Source organism: Phaethon aethereus (assembly GCF_964289735.1).
Source record: "Phaethon aethereus genome assembly, chromosome: 13".
Classification (NCBI taxonomy): domain Eukaryota; kingdom Metazoa; phylum Chordata; class Aves; order Phaethontiformes; family Phaethontidae; genus Phaethon; species Phaethon aethereus.
This window is the reverse complement of record NC_138589.1, coordinates 5,160,853-5,182,392: the sequence shown is the minus strand read 5'-3', so window position 1 is coordinate 5,182,392 and position 21,540 is coordinate 5,160,853. Positions and strand designations below refer to the sequence as shown.

The 21,540-nt window shown below is 38.7% G+C and overlaps 1 protein-coding gene across 1 annotated transcript in view; it reads left to right on the top strand.

The window, feature by feature from the left end:
- The window catches only part of FTO (FTO alpha-ketoglutarate dependent dioxygenase), a gene marked incomplete at its 3' end in the record, with an annotated part of 251,934 nt that extends 232,607 nt beyond the window's left edge, over positions 1 to 19,327 (top strand). The window contains exon 10 of the mRNA XM_082005743.1: positions 19,215 to 19,327. Coding sequence (XP_081861869.1) covers positions 19,215 to 19,327 — 113 coding nt within the window. The remainder of the gene's footprint in view (positions 1 to 19,214) is intronic.
- Between the last annotated feature and the right edge of the window lie 2,213 nt (positions 19,328 to 21,540).

Sequence of the window (21,540 nt, the reverse complement as noted above, 5' to 3'; positions counted from 1 at the left end):
TGCGGGATGTGATAAAGAGAAACTGAAACCAAATACTTCTATGTGGAAGAAATGATTACAACCTAGAGATTTTTTTTTCCCCCATTTTCTGTATCACCTTATTTTATGAGGTTCCTCCAGTCTGGAAGTTTAATATAACCTGTAGTTGATGCGGTGAAATGTTCTCCAGCTTTCTACCGTAGCTGGTTACTCAAAAATAGTAAAGATATAGAAAGAAACCACACTGGATTCTCACACATTTCATATTATATATGTAATTTGTTTTTTGTAGTAAGCTAATTATGTTTTAGGAGGTCAAACTGCTTGCTTTTATGGGAATATGATGGAAGATTCCGTACAGAGAAAACACACAGAGTTCAGAATTCGTGCATATATTGAAAACATGGTTTTACTCTATTTGTATTCTAAAGAGAGTGCTTTAAAGTGTCTGGCATGTGATTACAGGTTATTTCCAAGAAAACTTATTTTCTGCTGATATGTTCCTATCACCTGATTTATGGCAGTCAGAAGGAATCAGACAATTAAAAGTTAGTATGCCAAAGTTACACTCTTCTTAAGCAGACATGAATCTTTACAAAAACTTCAAGTTCAGACTGTCTTTATATGCAGAGAATTTGTGATTAGTGGCCTAATTATAATGCTCATGGTCATTCCAATAGACAGTAGTGAACACTGTACAGTAATTGAAACTAAGTGCTTCAGATGAATCTCAGACACTTTAGTTTGTATAAATGTTCATCTGAAAAGCATGAACACCAGTTTAGTAGAAAAATTGCTGAAAAACTGGATTTTCCATTAGCCCCTTGGCAAGGGCGGGAGGTTACTGGGACTAATCAAGTTGGTCTTGGGGACAACCAGTGAGGCCTTATGGTTTCCCAGGTGACCTTGGTCCTGTAATGCACTGTAAAGGACTGACTGTCTCCATTAATAGTTTTTTTGCGAGAGCTGTAAAGGTGACTTGTAATACAGCTGCTTTTTCCTGATTCTTCCATAATGACATTTTGAACAAGCAGATGATGTCCTCTGATTCAGTATGACCTTGTATGTTTTGATGATTCCAGGATGCTTTAAGAGAAATGAAGTAAATTAAATGTTAAACATGCTGTTTACTTACATTTTCATATCTTGAATATTTTTCTTAAATTACACGACAGATTGTAATATTAATCAAATATATGTGTGTGTGCATGCCTGTTGGGCAATTCTCTTTTCAGTTAAAGGTATGTATATTAAACAGTTAGACTTATACCTGTCTGTAACAATTCCAAGAGAATGGAGAATATGGTTTCTCCATTCTTCTAAAGATTTTTATCCCCTGCATCAGGGGTTTTCTCTCCATAGTGGTATTGGGTTCAAAGGCTAAGCTGATACTTTTGGGACTTTGCCAATAGAAGTCTTCTTTCTTCTTTCATTCTCCTGGAGTATCTATTCCAATTAGAATGTATAATTTTACAGCGAGATGTATTACAAGGAATTTTTAAAGTCTTACTCAAAGTAATCTTATTAAAGAATGGTTGTGTAAAAGTTTGAGCATCATTGTATTTAGGATTTTTATGTCAATTCTTTTGACTTCTATCACAAGTTACTGAATTTTATCCTTTTGTCCCTGTGCTAGCTGTGTAACTGCATGGTTTTCAGGCAGGAATATTTTCTTGATTTGGAGATGTCAGAACTGAAGAATACTCTGTTCCTTTAATAGTTTGTCCCAGTGTGTGATTGACTTCATCGTAAAAGAACAGGCATATTTGAATTTCTCTGGGTTCTTTTTCAAATTCCATCTTCCTCTGCTATACAAGAGAGCTCTTTCATACAAGATATTTTCCTTCAGTCTATCAGTTTTAAATCTGATAAGTGAAACAGATTGAGTTAATCATTATCACATATTTTCCACCTGTCTCCACAGTCTCGTTTCTCTGCTTTCTTCAATGTACTTCTAAAAAGCTGGCAACAAGGTTATTCCATGCTACTCTTATATTAGTCTACCTAGTGAAACACAGAAGGATTAGGTACTGTGCTGGGAATTAATTTTGAGGTCAGCATAACATCTCCATTGTTTTCAGTTGCAGTGGTTTTGAGCACAAACTCATCAATTTTCCAGTCATCCTTCTCCCTATCATTGTATGTAGTTCTATAACACATTTGGTCCCGATCGCTAAGTGACCTGGCAGGGCTAAGTCCTGTCCACATGTTTTTTAACCATATCAGTCTCTGTGCTATCTGCAAAAATTGTCATACAGCTGATCATTGCCATTTACTTTCAGAATACTGATGAAAACGTGACTAATACTGGCTACTGTCTTGGTCTCTGGAGGAATCCCTTATAAGGGTCACCATTCAGTAGTGATTCCCCATTTATGTTTATCATTATGTTGCTTGATAGCCATTACTTACTTGTGGTGTATGTTCTGTTGACATTCAGTGCCACTTAGGGGAAAAAAAAAAAAAATTATTCATTAGCTAGTGTAAATCAATTCATTCTATTCCTCCATAGTTTCTTCTAGTACCTGAACTTGTCATCTTGAAGGGTTTGTCCAACAAGATTTGTTTTCCAGAAAAAATACATTGAATGGCATGCTTTAGATATTCATCTTATCTGTCAAATGAATCCTGTACCAGCTTTCCTATTGCTTAATGGTATGCTACAGGGCCTGTAGATACCTGGATCATTCCATTTGCTTTGTCATGATAATAGCACTCTAACAGTCTTTATAATTTCCAGAATTCTAATTGACATTATTGGGCCACAGAGTTCTTCAGTCTGTTACAAGTTAGTAACACAGCATAGTGCCAGACATTAACATCTCTGGGCTTGCTGTATGCAAAGATGGATACTGTTCTTTCTTGTGTGTGTTCTGGAGGAAGTTGAGAAAAAAATGGGTCTGAACACTGCTAAAAGCTTCCTGGCACAATCCTAGCTGACCTCTACCAAGAGGGTTTTTGACACTGGTAGAAGATTATTTGCTTCTTAAAATCCAGAGGTGCAGAGAATAACACCCTTTGTTGTTTTTGAGTAAAAAATACAAAACGCAGAGTGGCAAACAATATTTTTAAGCCCCAAAGTTTTCATATTGCAAAGGTGTTCTCTTGAAGGTATTCTAAACATCCCAATTAGAAAGGTCACAAATATCTCTAGAAGATTGGCACCTTGTTTAAATTATGAGACAAATGTAAATGAACAGTATTTTTCTAGTATCTTGTCAGGAGGAAAAAAAAGGGGGGAAGAAGTGCATGGAGCAGTCCTCAAGGACTTGAGAAGAACCTGTGGTTACAGTGTGATTTCACCAGTGTTTCACTCTGGCTAGACAGACAAGCCTACATTAAGTAAAGTGAGCCTGGTAAAGTCATTAAGGCTTGGAAAAGGGAGATTAAATTGATATCTGTTAACAGAAAGTAGCTAATCCAGGCCTGTCACTGTTTTGGCAGGCAGGAGTTTTCTACATGGTTAATAGTGGTGAAATGCTAGAAAAGCTAAAGTGAAAGTGGAAAGGACAAACTCTGTAGGAGAAGGTCTAAGAAAATGAGCTTTTCATCTTGCTGAGGAAAGTCATTAACTTCCCTAGATGCTCTTACTGGCACTTCAATAAACAGGAGAGCGCGTGAAATTCCCTGTAGAACTGCATATATCAGAGAAATACAAACTACAAATTAATTAATAACTCCTCAGGAGTACTTAAGAAAGGAAAAAAGAAGAAAGGACACCTCCTGTTTTTACCAAAAAGAGGAGGATTATGTAGCTATTGCCAAAACCCTTAAAGTTTACATTAATTCCTTGGCATTAAGATAGGTTGGAGTAATAGCATTTCAGCAAAGAAAAAGGTAAATTCATACTTTGCATTTTAGGCTAATACAATCACAATATTATTTGAAAAAGCAAACTAAGTAGGAGGGATATTAGGTCTGCTGCATGCTACCGGGAAGTAGTGTTTCTTGTAACACAGAAAAAGAAGAAATATCATCAGCATTCATTGAAAGGAATGACTAACATAGCTCAGCTAGCAAGCAATAAACTAGGAAAAACAGAATCTGAAATACAACATTCATAGACAAAATAAACTATATAGAAGGCCAAGGCCATCCACTTTTCATAAAGTTTAAATAACTGTTCTTTAGCAGACACAGAACAAAGGAAGACAAACCAGTAGGTCTCTTGTGAGAGTAATAAAATGGATACTTTTCAATGTGTGTATCTTGATTTCCCATGAATCTGCACAAAGTAGGGAGGGATGGACAGCTTATGGCACCCAACAACAGAAGATTTCTGTTTCCTCGAGCTCAAAAAATTACATCATTATCCACAGAATTTGAACCTAGCAGTGTGCCTACTACATATGTTGCTTGGCAGAAGTCCCTGGAAAGCACTGCTGGTACATTGCTGTAGTCCTGCATTACTTCAGATAACACGTGGAAGATTCATGCCCATTGCGTTATGAATTAGAGAGAACAGGTCAATGCAGTACAGGGACTAGAGGCTGAATGTGAGGAGGGGGGCTGGGGTAAGGATAGGATGGCTACCTCAACTTAAGAAAAGTTGCAGTTAATCATGTAATGTGTGTACAGGTTGTGCACTGAGCAGTGATGTAGAGATCATCTCAAGGGACTCTACGCACTGCAGCTTTTAAGCTTTGTGCTGAACTTGAAATATATTTGAAAGTTCCACTGAGCTAAATGAGATTTAAATATGTGACTATGCATTTTGCTCAGTCCTGATGGAAGATTGAATCGGGTCCTTAATTAACTAATGTAAGAGGTCTTTGGAGTTCTGATGTGATGTTTTAAGAGGAATTATGTGACAGAGTAACGTGAGAGTAGCATTGCAGGCCAGTCAGCACAGCAGATCTCAGCTTCTCTTATTAACAAACTTAAGCTTTTTTAGCCATTTTATAATAAAGAATTAGTCGAGAGAAAGCACATAAATGTTTGAGAATGAATTTGAATTGTGCCTTGCAAATACTAACAAAATAACCCATCTGAACTGCTCTTAAGGCTTTGGCACCATATACTTTATTATCATTAGAGTGTCCCCTATGGCAATAACTTCATCCAAGAAGAATTTCAAGAGTAGATGCATTATCTATTGAAAAGCAATTTTTCAGTTTCTATTCAGGCAAGACAGTTTTACGAATAACTCTGAAGTTTACTCCGAAGGCCATTTCAATCGTCCATAGATCTTAGGATATTATGTTACCTTCTTTCGTTTCAAATTCACAGCATAAGAAAGAAAAAGAATGACATAAATTGGATGTTAGAAGAGTTCTGAAGATAGACATCAGAAGAATTCAAGAGTAAGAAGAGAACTCAGCATTATTTGTTATTTTCCATCCTAAACTAAAAAGAGAACAAAGCATCAAAAGCATCAGTAGTGAGAGAGAGCTCAAAGCCAGGACTATATATTATAGCATATAAAACAAGTGAGTTGGCACTACCGAAAGGTCTAAAGTCTTAGTCTGTGGTTTAAAGTCATTGATATTGCAGTCAGAAAGATTCTTTACGCCATGGACAATCGTATGAAGAGCTATATGCATTTGTTGCAATAGACGTTCTAAGTTTTGCCTTCTAGCAGCATTTTGGTACGCACTTGGGTGAATAAGTCTTTGTGGTGCTGAGAGAATTCAGGTCTACTGATCGAATGTTATCGATTGGGATCTTGCACTTTTTCTAAGCACTCATGGAAGTAATGTCTGTGAAAGTAGGGCAGGATCAGGTGCATGTAGTTTATCCTGTGTTTAAATTGGTTGAATGCAATCATATTCCATAAAGAAAAGCATATTCCTGTCTAATAACTTTCGATCGTCATGCAGTCTATACTGGAATTTTAGTTGGTATTAAAAATATTGCAGAATTACATTAATTGCAAAATTTTGAGGTATAGTGAGGCTGAACTTTCATGCAGAATTTCTTTCCTTAATGCAGTTGAAAATAAGTAAAGAAATACATTTATTTGCATTGTATTTGGGCGATGGTAGTTTTTTACAAGTTAAAGTAGAAAGAATATTTAACATCTCTATATAATGTTTTCAGTTATTTGAAATGCAAAGGGTAAATAGAAAAAATTTTGAGGTCTTGTTTGGTAATCAGATTTACTCCACTTATGGAAGTAGAGAAGAAGCATATTGAGCATATTGTTGCCATATGATTTTTGTTTGTTCCTCGATGTATTGTGGCATTTCCTGGGACATCAAGTCTGTTTCTCTGCCAGCACTGGAATTTTTTGAGTGCGTATATTTTCATAGTGATTTATCCATAAAATATCACTGAATAAAGTAGCAACCATGGAGAAATTCTGCAGTGATTGTAATGTGATTAGTATGTGAGGCTTTCTGGTTTTATTCCTAAACCTCTTTTTCCTCTTTTTGAGCCTCTCTGCCTTTCTTGTATCTGTTTTCTCATTTCCCTATTATTTGTTCCCTCCTCCTTCTGTTTTGCCTCATGTTGACCTAAAGGAAATTGTGTTTTAGTCCATAGGATTGTGTTGCTCTTATAGTATTCGTTCCAATATATGTTATAAACATTCTGGTTGCAGGCTACAGCTGAGCTACAAGACACAGGGAAGACAATGTAGTTCTGCAGCACGATAAACCAACCTTTTTTTTTGTTTTTTTTCGTTCCCTAAGCCACATAGGAGGTCACGGCCATATGTCTTGATAGAAAATGTGGTGTAAGCTCTTCTTAGATATGTGAGTATAAAAGTATCTATGTATGTAGAGAGAGATGTATATATGTATGCATACATATTTGTATCACAAGTTGTAGTCATAAGCAAGATCTTAATTTCACTCTGCAAATAGTTAGTCTTGTGGTTGGTTGACCTTCCCATCTGATGCTTGCTATCAGTCTACCATTGTTTCCTTTTGGCTAATGAAACGGGCAAGTTCCCTAAAATGGACCAAAGCTAGTGAGAGCTGCATTTTAGTAAGAGTCTGAGAGCAGCCAGACAACATGGCTCCTGGGGCAGGATCCACGTTTGGTATCACTCTCCGTAACAAATTTACATCAACGGACTGTTCTGTGTAAAATGGTATATGGAGTCCTTCTTGCACAGTACTTACTACAAATACATAAGGTCTGTGGTTCCACTTTCCTCCCAAGTAGTGCCCCTTCTCTGTCACCCTCGCTTTGGTCCTGGTGGAAGTTGTGGGATTTTGAGGATGGGTTGTATTAGCAGCTTGCAGGAGTGACTCAGGAAACACTTCGGGCTGAAAGGATTACGTAGCTTTGATGCTGAAAAGATATAGCCCATTTCTGTCCAGTCTGGTTCAAGGATCAAGTAATACAGTTGCTGTAAGTTGCATTCAGTCATGCTGCTTTTGGTTTTACTTTCCACACATAACAAATAGGGGTTTGTCATACAGCAGTTAATTTTTATTAACGTGAAGAGTTGTCTTATGGGAAAATGCAGAGTCAACAAGGAAAATGTTTTAGGTTTCTTGCAGAAGGACAGAGCCTGCAAACCCTGAAGTTCTTTGGAAACTGGGATTGCTTAAATGAAGGGGCATTAAATGGAAGGGTCATCCTCCCGCAGTGTCATCAAAAACCACACTATGTATACATTTTTCCTTGGCTATATGACATCCACATAATAAAAGGAGTACAAGAGATAAAGTGGAACAGTAAATTATGCTGGAAGCATCACTAACTTTTTGGGTGGCATTCTTTTGGAAAACAGTGTCTTTTGAAAAAATGTACCATATGCATGGCTCAGCCCCAAGTCTTCCAGCAGTCTAATACTGGCAAGGGAGGGCATCTGTGGCTCCCTGGGAAGCAGACTGTGGAGATCTCCTTTTCTCCTCTTTGTTGCTTTTTTATTTCCATTTCCTTTTCCTTTCTTTTTCTCAGTCATTTAATGCCATTCTGCACAACAGAGGGGAGCATCTGGCCCCAAAGTAAACACCCAATAAAATAAGTGGGGGAAGTTCACAGCTCCCTTGGTGCTATTGCGTCTGTCTGTCTGGTTGTGGACTCAACAAGATAACCATGCATCAATTTACATTGTCCAGGCTATCTTCACAACCAGAAGTGCTTGAAACCTTATTTTAATAGAAGCTTAGATTCTGGAGAATACTGTAAAATCTCTCCAAAGGCTTCAAATCAGCAATTCCATCTGTGTTTCTGCAAATGTAGAGGAACAATGCCCCAGCTGATTATGCAAACAGAATGAAAATAGTTATTTTAAAAGTGCATAAAATCAATACTTTGGGGAGAACAAGTCAGCTGTGTTTATACTCAGAGTATAGCAGGCATTTTGTTTCTTTGTGTGAAAAATCATAGGAAAGCAAGGATCGCAAGTGAAATAAAACAGCCAATCGTAGAGTGCAACAGAGGGGACTGGAACATCAGATGCCTCAGCAAAGGCTTAAAGCATTTTAGGTTCCTTTTGAGGAGAATATAAATTATATTGAGGTTGATATATTTCTATGTTGTTTGAAGTCAAAGCCAAATATTCTCAGCACAGAGGGAATAACTCACATCCCACTGATGATCGTGAAAAGTATATAACTAAATCCATGTCTGTGGTGCTGAAAATTTCCTCCTAAATGCTGTCTCTCTTGGGCTGATGGGATTTTCTGCAAGTATCGTTATGAAGGGGTTTGTATATAAATATGTATAAATGTGCTTCTCATACAGTCAGGATGTATTGCTTGTATACATATTATTCTAAAAACTGGAAACAAAAGCATCTGAGAAACAGGGCTGAAAGGGAACAATTTGTAGACCTATAGGTTAAATTGGATTAAATGTCATCTTTCGGCAAATGCTGTTATTTGTTCAGTGTTTCTCTGGGGGATTTCCCTACCCCCTACACTTTTATAGAGTGGTGATGTTTCTTAATTAAAAAATCAAACAAACATGGAATGGAGGCTGCCCCATACAGCCGTTCTCTTGTGGGAATAGGAGGCACAGTGAATTTCTCATGGACGGTTTCTAGGTCTGTTGGACAGAAGCCGCAAAGGAGAGGAAAAGCTCTGGCTGGAGAAGTTAAGTTTACATCACGCACCCAATGCCAGCACTCTTCTCGGTGGCATTCCAGTTGCTGCAGTGCCATCTACTAGGTATGCCCCAATTGTAGGGTGGAGTGGGTGGACATGGTGAGGAAGGTCATTGATAATCTCATCAGAAGTATCTTTTGGGTAGATTTCTGTTTGTTTATTCACCCACAGTAGAGATAAATATATCAGAGAAAGGAGCTGCTTGTCTTTTCTTCCATTCTTTCCACCCAGAGCTGGAATGTTTCTGAGGTTTTGGGGCTTTGTTTTACAATCCCGACTCTGTAACTGAAGATACCGTGCAGCAAATCTTTATCCTTTCCAATAGTTTGTCAGCTAAATAGTTTAGAAAGACTGAAGTATATTTTTTCAGATCTTAATTAATATTGTAGCAAAAAAAAAAATTAAAAATTATTTTTGTTTCTCTACAGTTAAGGAAAGCAAAACATCCCTTAAAAATAGTTTTGTGAGTTTTTCATGTATTTCTACAAATACATGTGAAACACATTGGTGCACCACTTGAAAACTCTTTGAAGTTGGGCTCCACCAGTGCTTTGGTTGCTGTTATTTCAACATTTGGAGTGTATTAACAATTTAAATTTTTCTTATATTTACCTGATTTTGCAATTTCAGTAATAATAGAAACTCTGGCATTTTCAAGTTCGTGCAACTGTCACTTAAACCTCTCTAGTGTCAGGTTCATCGATCTCTCTCCTACCTCTCTGTGGAACAGAAAGATGCACTCTGCAGGCGAGTGTTAAAGGATGGATTCTGCTATAGATTCACTTTGTGGAAGTACAGGCATGGATAACGCTGGCTGTTTTCAGGCTATCCTACTATGTCACCAGTGATGCCTCAGGATATTTTAGCAGGGTCCGTGTTTCCAATGGAATGGCTAACATTGGAGGCATAAAGCTCTTGGGTCAGTGACTGTACATTTTGGTTCTGTAGTAAGGGCCAAAATGCATCAGTGACACAAGTCATTATCATCTTTTGAAAGAAGCAGACGAGAGATCTTCTAACACGCCATCATATGTATTTGTACTCGCAGCTGATCCATGTTTTTTTCTTGGATTAAAATTTAACTGACCTGGCTTCCACCCCTTCCTAAATCTGGCATTCTCTTTTCAAGTTTCTTATCTGGAAACAACCTCATTTTGTCCCTGCTATAAATGCAGTCGTGGTCTCAGCCATTACTTATGGCTGGGCACACTTGAGTTACAGCACGTGAAAGAACATCAGCAGTGACTTAATGTAAATGGGACAGACTCCTTGGGAATACACTGGGGATTAGATGTTCAAAAGAACGAAGCACTGCTCTCTTTCCATCTGGCCCTTTCATTTCACTGCCTGTTTGAGACTGGTACTTGTGAAATCTGGTTTGCAAAGTCAAATATTGATGTAAATTGTTTTGCTCTTAAAAGGCAGAGTAAACCTGGGAAGGTTTTAGTTGTGCAGAGTCACAGTAGGGACAAGCGTGGAACAACTGAAAGAAATACTCTCTGCCAAGGTTGACAACTTTCTGATTGGTTAATTTAAAAAGATAAGAAAATCTTTGGTTTAAGGTTTAGATTGAACTCGATAACTTTAAAAATTCCTGTTTTGGCATGAAAAAATATAATTTTGTTGGTGATAAAGCTTTTACAGCCATACAAAGAAAACATCTTTCATATTGTTATATTTCAATATTTTTGTGTTTTCCTCCATCCTTTGTTTTTTCAGTAAACATTTTTTAGGGTGCAAAGTTAACAAAGTTAATCGTAATACCAAGTGAAGGATTTCTGAATTACTCACTTGATTATGCTTTACAGAGTTGAAACAAAAAGATCAGAAAACATTCCACCCTAACCCTGTGTCATGATGGGGCATTAAGTAACCCCCATTTTCTAAACATCCTTAAATTTTGATGAAGTTCCATCTGAAATACTGATTTTGTATGTGTTATTTCCTCTAAAATAAGCGCAACCAGAAGTCAAGATTTCAACAGTTTTTAACTATAAAGAAGTTTAGCTCCAGATTTCTATGTAAATCTCATGTCTTGGATTATGTCCCCAGAAGAAGTACTCCTGGGAGAGCATAGGAATGGTTTCCCTCTGATAGAGCTGATCCAGGCTGGAGCTCTGTCCATGCAGGATGAGGGCAGCAGTGACATAATGGCTGTTGCATGTTTTGCTCCGAATGGAAAAGTTGCCATTTCTTCAACTGTGTTTGTTTTCATTGTTCTTTGAGAACTTTAAGGCCAAGTGCCAGGTCCTGCACTTCAGTCACAACAACCCCATGCAACGCTACAGGCCTGGGGAGAAGTGGCTGAAGAGCTGCCCGGTGGAAAAGGACCCGGGGGTGCTGGTTGACAGCCGGCTCAATATGAGCCGGCAGTGTGCCCAGGCGGCCAAGAAGGCCAACAGCGTCCCAGTCTGTATCAGAAATAGTGTGGCCAGCAGGAGTAGGGAAGTGATTGTGCCCCTATACTCGGCACTGGTGAGGCCGCACCTTGAATCTTGTGTTCAGTGTTGGGCCCCTCACTACAAGAAGGACGTTGAGGTGCTGGAGCGTGTCCAGAGAAGGGCAACGAAGCTGGTGAGGGGTCTGGAGCACAAGTCCTGGGAGGAGCAGCTGAGGGAACTGGGGTGGTTCAGTCTGGAGAAGAGGAGGCTGAGAGGAGACCTTATTGCTTTCTACAACTGCCTGAAGGGGAGTTGTGGCGACGAGGGTGTTGGTCTCTTCTCCCAAGTAACTAGCGATAGGACAAGAGGAAATGGCCTCAAGTTGCGCCAGGGGTGGTTTAGATTGGATATTAGGAAAAATTTCTTCACCGAGAGAGTGGTCAAGCATTGGAACAGGCTGCCCAGGGATGTGGTGGAGTCACCATCTCTGTAAGTATTCAAAAAACGTGTGGATGTGGCGCTTCGGGACATGGTTTAGGGGGCATGGTGGCATTGGGTTAACAGTTGGACTTGATGATATTGAAGGTCCTTTCCAACCTTAATGATTCTGTGATTCTGTGAACAATGTATCCATTCTCCCAAATGGCAAGGAAAGCTGCCTTGTACGTCTGTGAAACCATGCACTTTTTGTTTTGTACGTTTCTACAGTCGTCTCAGCTTTGTGCTGAGCTCTGGAATTTAACTCTGGGTACATGCAAGCTCTAGCAGGGTTGCCTGAAATGTGACATATATAATCACCCTTGCCATTTGACCCCCTTATTGTTCCACGTGGGCAGGTAGGAGCAATGCAGGCTACAGGTGCCCCCCTCCGGTGGCTGATGTCAGGGGTCAGCAGTTCCTAACCGGTCAGCTGGCAAAACGTCCATTTGTCACCACTGGTACGTAACGGACATGCTGACAAATAAATCTAGGTATAAAATTGTTCTCAGCAGTCTACCTGATGGCCTTAAACCTTAATCATTGGTTGGAAATTTTCACTTGTTACCAGCTGCTGTGACCCAACAGGTCCCTGGAGTAGAAGAAAACTTAAAATTGTGCATATCATAATTTCTGAAATTGCTAATGCTGGAATGGGCACGCAACTGGGAAGCAGCTGGTTTCATATTTCTCACCCCCATTGCATTTTATCATGAATTACATTTATCCCTTCCACCTTTTAATTTTTCGTGAAGATAAATGTAAGTTCAGTTCTTCAAATAACAGGGGTGGCTTTTTCAATCCTTTTTAGGGACTTTATCCCAATATCCTATCCATGTCCAAAGGTGAAGGAGAATGTGTATTTACAGCATCAATTTAAGTTTTTTGCGCTTTACTGAGCAATTCAGTTTGATAAAACAGATATTTTTTTCTTTCTGTGGCATCTTTGAAGTTACAGAACATCACATCTTGTTACTCCACATTGTATTAGCTGACTTACAATGTCCATAATTTAACCAACATTGTAAATGGATAAAAAAATTAAATTTAGTATCCCTTGCTAAATTTCACTTTGAGAAGCTGTATTCAGCCTATTTCATTCCTTCCATAGTTTCTTTTGGATGTTTATTATTATGCTTACTAGCTCATGTCTATTTGAATGTTCTCTGGAAAACCATTTGGATTGAAAACTTGGCCTTGTTGAAATCACTCAAAGTCTTAACTTTGACTGAAGTGGTATCAGGTTTTAATTGTGATGCATTCTGCAGCAGAATTTAATTTGTGATACCTGTCAATGAGAGACACTATTTATAAAAAAGAAAAATCAAGGTTAACTTATTTGAGGAATTGCTCTCATGTCTGTAATCTCATATTTTCTCTGTACTCTGCATAACAATTGAGATAGCTGAGAATGAACTGTATGCTCTTGTATATGCTCTGGCAACGAAGAATGTTAGCTTGAAATGACTTGGGATAATCCTAACACTGAGATTAGAGTAACTACACATAGTTTGCATAATAATTTCCAGGCAGAGGAAAGTTTTGAAGGACAAGGATGAAAAAATACTTGCAAGCAAAGCTCTATGTACCAGGTGTCTGTAATACTAGGATTTGTGTTCACACAGCAGAGCTCTGTCTTGGAACAGTAATAACCCATATTTGATCATACCCAAATTCGCAAAGTCATCGTGAATCTTAAGAATGAAAAACGCTGTCTAAATAAGCCACTACTGTTACTCTTACTCAGAACAGCATCCATGTTAGCAGTGTTTTATCGTTTTAACCAATGTTAGTATGGGTTTAATGAATGCATTTCTTTTAGCCGGGTGATCCAAATGCTGTTTTTATCCTGGGCCATTATTTTAAAAAATACTCTGAAGTTCTGAATAACAGCTCAGTAACACTTTTATTCTAGCATGAATGGAGGGAGGAGAGAAATCCCATATAAAACATTTTAATAATAGGAATGCTGGAGTAAGCATGTGTGGATGAGTGTGTCCTTTTGTACATGCAGAGCAAATATCCCATCCTCCCTTTCTGACCATATCAATACATGGGGAAGAGGGCCAGACCCATGTTCCTTGACTTACCTTACAAATTTCCACATGGTCCCCATTGGTCTTTGAACTGCCAGGCGTAGGCAGCTAAATTAGTACCATCTAGCAAACTGGACTGTTCATGTCATCTCACTCTTAACACACCTGTGCAGTCTGAGCCACAAATTGACCCCTATTGATCTCATTTGACTACACCTCTGTGGAGTAGACAAACAGTGCAATAGAATCCAGGGACCCTAATTCACAGTACCTTATTTAGGTTCCTAGGTAATAATTCTTATTTGCATTAATCACATTCATCAGCAGAACCTGAGGCCACCTTCTGGCTTATACGCATTCCTATTCCTGACAATGGAACAAAAAAGCATTTGCTCTGAAAAAGAGTGTTTTAAGTATATCGGTATTTGATACTTAATAGTTGCAAAACTTAACTGTTAGAAAGATGACTGTTTTTCAAATCAATGGTTCACACATTACTGTAAAATATATTGATTAAAAACAAAGCAAAATGTTAGTCATTTAGTCAGTAGAGTGATGCAATACTGAAGTAAATTTATCCTTTGACTTTTGCATTAACCTTTTATTGACTGCTTGCATACTCATAATTAACACACACTTTAGCTAGTTTGGTTAATTTTAGCTTCGTGATCAGTGTCCTCTAACATAGCTCACACCCTGATCATCAAAATGTCAGTGCAGCCCAGGGGACCATAACCAGGCAACTGTCTGTCTCGGTGAATGTACACCTGCCCATGGTGATACTAGCCACCTTCCAAGGGAAGGTGTCATAACATTGTCATACAAATAGCATACAAATGTTTATCGTGACTTAAGTTGAACTTACATTAATTCAGCTATTGGTAAATACTAATGAACAAAGTCCATTTGGCAAAAATACACAAAAAGGGCATCAAAAATCTGTGAAGTTTACAGTGGAGAGGTGGTGAGAATGTGCACTGCAACAGTTCCTTAAAAATGGGCTTTGTAAATTGAAACTGGCACAGGTCTTGATTGTTTAGCAAGAAAGTAGGGACCATGGAGTTTCATGTATTCTGCACATCTTTAGACAAGTCGTCCTTTCTGTACTGTGCTGGTGAACACGTATTATCAAGGTGTTGGAGCTGAATTGCTCTGAAATGTATCATGCCAGTTTTTCCTGTTCTCCTGCTGCAAATAATGTATGAAAAAAGCCTCTTGATTTGGCACCTGTTCTGTATCTCAGAGCATGTGTTATTTCCACTCTTAACATGTTTTGTGCATACAATATACATGATTAGATCTACTCTCTTTTGGAGATTTGACTTTATTAACTCAAATAACAGTTTTTAATTGGTATAAAATGTTTTAATTAACTTATATTCTAAATCTTGGTGCTTTCCCGATACCACTGCACATCGATGTTTGAAATGTTTCCTACATGGAGCCTCATAAATTCTTTTGTATCTGGGAAAAGGTAGAATTTCTGTTTATCCTGAGTTGTCATTGCTAACTTATGTTGGCTATCTTTTCCCAGACACAAAGGAATTTGAAATAATTCTGTGCAATTATTTAAGTGCCTTTGATTGTTCTGCTTCAGTTAAAAATGTTGCTATCCTTTTGCAGGATCTTCGTGTCTGTTGCTCTGCTACAAATTAAAGACCATTGTAGGAACAGTTTCTCAGACAGAAATTTATTAAAATCAATAGTAATATACTCATCTGGAAAGAACTGTTCTTGCACCCTAACTCTGAGTCAGAAAGCGTGTATTTAGATGACTGCATTCAAGCTTGCGGAATGCCATTCAGGTGAATTGCTTAATGAACTGCCATGTGCAGCAATGACTGCTTAGAACCCAGTCCCGTATTTTTAAATATGAGCAACTTGAGTTGACTTTGATTGTCAGCAGATTTGGCACAGGGATTTTTAATTTTGGTCAAAATAGGTGACTCACAAAGTGGTAAAATGTAACATTCACTGCTGTACTTGCTAGTGATATAAAGCAAAGCAATAGAAATCCCGGACGGAAAGACAAAGGAGCTATGGAATTGCAGACTTTGGAATATTACAGCACTGCTTTCCCCTTTTTTATCCTTTTGCTATATGCTGATGCATTTCTGTCATCGGACTTGCACAGGAAGTCCGAGGACCTGACACATTTCCATTCCTCAAACACCTCACGTGGGGTATGATACAGCTAAAGCTTCCCAAGTGCATGATTGACTGGAAGTTAAGGCATATGAGGCATAAGGCATTAAACCTCATATGTATGAGGTTCAATAAAGCCAAGTGCTGGGTCCTGCACTTCGATCACAGCAACCCCATGCAACGCTACAGGCTTGGGGAGGAGTGGCTGAAGAGCTGCCCGGCGGAAAAGGACCCGGGGGTGCTGGTTGACACCCGGCTCAATATGAGCCGGTAGCGTGCCCAGGTGGCCAAGAAGGCCAACAGCGTCCCAGTCTGTATCAGAAATAGTGTGGCCAGCAGGAGTAGGGAAGTGATTGTGCCCCTATACTCGGCACTGGTGAGGCCGCACCTTGAATCTTGTGTTCAGTGTTGGGCCCCTCACTACAAGAAGGACGTTGAGGTGCTGGAGCGTGTCCAGAGAAGGGCAACGAAGCTGGTGAGGGGTCTGGAGCACAAGTCCTGGGAGGAGCAGCTGAGGGAACTGGGGTGGTTCAGTCTGGAGAAGAGGAGGCTGAGAGGAGACCTTATCGCTCTCTACAACTACCTGAAAGGGGGTTGTGGCGACGAGGGTGTTGGTCTCTTCTCCCAAGTAACCAGCGATAGGACGAGAGGAAATGGCCTGAAGTTGCACCGGGGGAGGTTTAGATTGGATATTAGGAAAAATTTCTTCACCGAGAGAGTGGTCAAGCATTGGAACAGGCTGCCCAGGGAGATGGTGGAGTCACTATCTCTGGAAATGTTCAAAAAACGTGTGGATGTGGCGCTTCGGGACATAGTTTAGTGGGCATGGGGGTGTTGGGTTGATCGTTGGACTTAATGATCTTAAAGGTCTTTTCCAGCCTTAATGATTCTGTGATTCTGTGATATGCTTAGTTGTGGGGTGACCTTTCAGAGATGGCTCTGCTGGTAAGAAAAATAGAGAAGGGGAAGCAGCAACTAGAATAGTTGCTCGTGGGCTGTCCCGTCACAGCATCACTGTGGCTGCTGCCACATTTACAGCAGCACAAATGCCCAAACACCAAATGTGAGGGAAAAACTGGTCAATCCATTTGCGTGAGAGAGCAAGGGAAAAAAGAGACATGGAAGGTAAAAAAAGGGCTCTGAAATGGTGGAGAAGCTAAATGTTGGTATATTTTTCCTCTTGGTGAAAACTCTGTTGTTAATAGCAGATGTGTGAGAACGTTTATTATTACAAGTGGAGTTTTGCAGACCACATAACATGCCTGCAGTATTTACTGGCTGGGTTTCTTGATTTGTCATCTGCAATAATCTCTACATGGTTAATTTATCCACTTTTAGATTGAAATGCTTAAACTGAAATATCTTATACTACCCAGCAAATTGAGCGTATTATTTTGTGCCAAAACAGAAAATAAAGCAAGATTTTAAAAGCCTTATAGAGTTATGCTGTAATTAGTTTCAGCTTCCCCTGCATATTAATTTTCTCCCGTTCCTTTATATAATTTGGGAAATGTCTTCAGAACATGATGGCACAATCAGTTAAGTACCTCTCAGAACTCATACTCTAAACTGCATTTGCTCTAACAACTATTATAAGGCAGCCAGCAAAACAAATCTGCTGTTATTCTGTACAGTGCAGCTTATCAATGCAAACAGTTTAATATTTATGCTAAGAGGATTGTCACAAGTAGCTTCTGTTCCTTTAATTCTTGTTTTAAATAAATAATGAGAACATTTAAACACATTACTCTTCCCAGGGCCCTGAGGTCGGCTAATCTTATTATTTATGAAGTGATGTGCTACATAATAGTACTTAGTGCATGTTAACAGATGCTATTATCAGGGGCTGATGTGGAGAGCTGAAGATATATTGGACTGTTATGTGTTAATACTGTCCTTGTAGTGTAATGTACGATGGATTGAGTGCCCAGGATGCTGGTGCAGCAATTAACCACACACCAACATGGGTGTAAAGCTGAAGTATGTTTTCTCATGGGGATTACACTGCCATTAATAATTCCCAAGAGAAGAAGACATCTTTCATTTGGAAACGGTCTCTTCCAGAAGGCGGACAGTGTAGACAAGGAAGTTGCATGTGTCAATATTTTTAGAGTTCATTTTACAGAGATGAAAGATGCTTATATGTTTAAAACAACTTCAAAATTGTTACAATTATTTGCTTTATAGAACATGATTTTTAAAAAAGTCTTACAAGATAACAAGATAAAAGTGTATTTCTACAATTGGCTCATTATCTCTTTGAAGAACTACGTTGACCTGCAGTATATACCACAATTATAGTAATGCTTTGCATTTTTCTTGCCCCATTGCAAACATTAACTAATTAATCAGCAGCATGCAAATTGTTTAAGGGGAGGGGAAAAGAGAGGGAAAGAAATCCTTGAACTGTGACAATTTTTTTGATGCAGCATGTTATATTGCAACCTAATCTTAAGAGATGCAATGGTTGCCACTTACAAAACTTTCCTCTGCAGGCTGCAGTTCAGTTGAATATTATAATTAGACTTCAGTAGTATTGATGAATAATCCATTTAATAAAAAACACTGTAATTCAAACATTTTCTCTGGGGACTAACATACACTAACCTCTTAATTTAATTTTATTGAAGTTTTGCCCACCTATTCATCATTGCAAGTTGTTATTAACCTTCATTTCCATTTATCTTTATAGAATTTTCTCTTTTTATATTGCCTTTTTCAGAGCTAAGCAGGTTGATACACTTGTAAATCTCCAGAATCTACAAAGCTAGTCCGGCTTCTTTAATATTGTTTAATCTATCCCCCCTGACCTTAATGCAGTAAATTCAGTTTAATCTTTCTCAATAATCTAGTAATACATTGGAAACCAGCAAACATTTAAATCTGATAATGGTTTAATCACATACTTTAAATAACAGCTGAGATAATGAAAAAATAATTCACCATATAAAGGTACGCTAACTGAGTTTTCTGTGTGATTGGCTTTTTGAGAAATCCCTATAGAAAATACAAAGCCTACAACAGAAATCAACTTCACTGGAAATGAACAATCCATTTGGTCAGAAGATGTGGTATTTCTTTTTTATTATCATCTTTCTTTTTAAATTAATGCACAAATGTATCCTCGCTGAGTATTCAGTTTCTTGATACAGTTTTACTTCAGTAGTTCATCTGCTTATCTTTCTTTTCAGATGCCAGTCCGAAGCAGCAGAGAGCTTGCCAGAAGACCAGAAACCAGAATGCCATCCCTTCTGGACAGATGATGAATGTAATATGCCTCTGCCATATGATCTTGAAGAAATAATTGCTAATCTACAAAATCTTGTTCAGTGGGTAGAATAACAAGTGACCTTCCAGCCTAGAATTATTGATACTCATCATTTGGAAAGAAGCCTTTTAGTTTAACATAGGTCTTTTCATCTTTATGATTCCTTGATCATGTGGTTTTTTATGTGTTGATGAAGATTTTACTGGTCTCCACGTAGTACCTTAGTTAATGTCTCATAATAAAAAAGAGCAGGCCCCAAATCTACAGAAGCAGGTGGCTTTTAAGACCTGAAGGCCAGAACACCAGCCTCAGTTCATTCCTCCTCCACTCTAATTCCCATTGAGCCTACAGCCCATGGATATCCATGTTTCCACAAACTCCCTTGGCATCTAAATTTTAGCTTCCATGAGTGCCTGGAACTACCTCTGGCTTGGCAGGTTTGAGCAACGCAAGTTGTAGCTCCCACCTGTGACAAAACAGAATCCATGATCTCGGCATCCTAATGAGAGGCCAGCTTGTGGTGAGCCTGCTGGATATCTTCAGAATAAAGCTGTAACTTCTTCATCCACTAACAGAGACAGAAGTGCAGGAGATGGTGAAGAAAGTCCTTTATGCAGCGGCTCCTCGTTAGAGCATTTTTTTCCAATGAGGAACTCTGGAGCAGCATCCTGACGTAGATCCCAAGACTTTCTTGCTGTGTTTCATGATGGCAATTGAGTAGTACTGGGAGAGATTTCTGACGTGAATCTTACACCTCCTGGGCTCCCTGGAACTCAGAATTCGGTTCCTAACCATTACTTTGTTTCTGCATGTTGTGAATCCTATTCTGAGGCCAGGTTTCCCAGTGCATTGTCTAAAGACCTGATGGACCAAAGTATGGGTTTCCATTTGGGGTGTCAGGTCCTCTGACAGATTAGCTTTAGGTTGTGTGATACTGGGCATTGCAGCATCTGTGTTGACCTAGTGAGATCTTCGAGAACAAAACCAGAAGACTGTGAGAAATGGAGCTGTTTCTGATCTGTTTTGTAATAACATGCTATGAAAAGAACAATTCTGTGTTGGATGATACAGGGTGCCCCTGAATGAGAGAGAGATTTTTCATTTGGTTAAGTTGCTATTTTAACTTGAGCTGCTGTACGCCTTTTCTTTTGCCATAAAAAGCAGAAGAAAATCATATTATGGTGAAACAGCACACAGTCTGTATTACCACTACAAAAGAAACCAGTAGTCAACTTGGCTTGACATTGCCACCAAGAAATGAATACGCCTCCTGTGTTAGTCTTCTGTTTAAAATCACTGTTGAGGCCAGGCTTACCCAGAGCATACCAGTATACTGTATTGGCAAAGCACTCTGTGTGCGGGTGAGGCTTGTACTGCTGAAAATTGTACTTTTGACAGCGTAACATATGCCAGACCTCCCTGGAGCTAAAGAAGCTGTGCCAGCAAAAATTTAGTTTTAGTAGTATAACACTGTGTCCACACCTACCAACTTTTGCCAGGGCAGTTATATCAAGTAGAGATTGTACCTCTTAATACCTTTGACATAGCTGTGCCAGCAAAAGTATAAAGACCTGCATCAAGTGTTCTCATTGTAGAATGTAAAGACTCTCTGAATAATAAATTATATTTAAAATAGGTTTGATTATATTCCAACCTTGGTCCATAAATTTATGTATTGTCTCTTGTGCCACAGATTTCTTAACATTTTGAAATACTATGTTATGGGCATAGCTTTTTCTGTTCTGCACTAGCTAAAGCTGCCTTTACCACTGGGCAAATACCATATATTTGGATTAATGCCACACTAAATACTGTTTACTTTGGAGATCGCTTAGAGAAAAGCTAGCTGAAGATGTGGGAATTCTGCTTTTGAAAAGGCAGTTCTCACAGAAACAGATACTACTTTGGAAATGAGCACTATGAATTCAAACAAGCTAATGATGTAACACTGTTAACACAGCGTTTGAGGAGATTGTTTGGTTGTTTATGCTGTTACTTTATGATTATTTTGTGTTTAATTAAGCACTGCTAGAAACCATAGGGATCACAGTATTGAAATGAATCTGACAGCCATAAAAGGTAGAGAAGGCACATCAGTGTTGTAGTTTGTAGCTGAAGTGGAGGCATAGCTATTAAAAAATGATTGGCAAATAATTATTTCCAGCAGTAGTGGGGAAAAAAAAAAAAACTGGGTGGGTGTTTTTTTTTTTTTGCTAGGAGACTGCTGGCAGCAATAATAGAATTTTTTA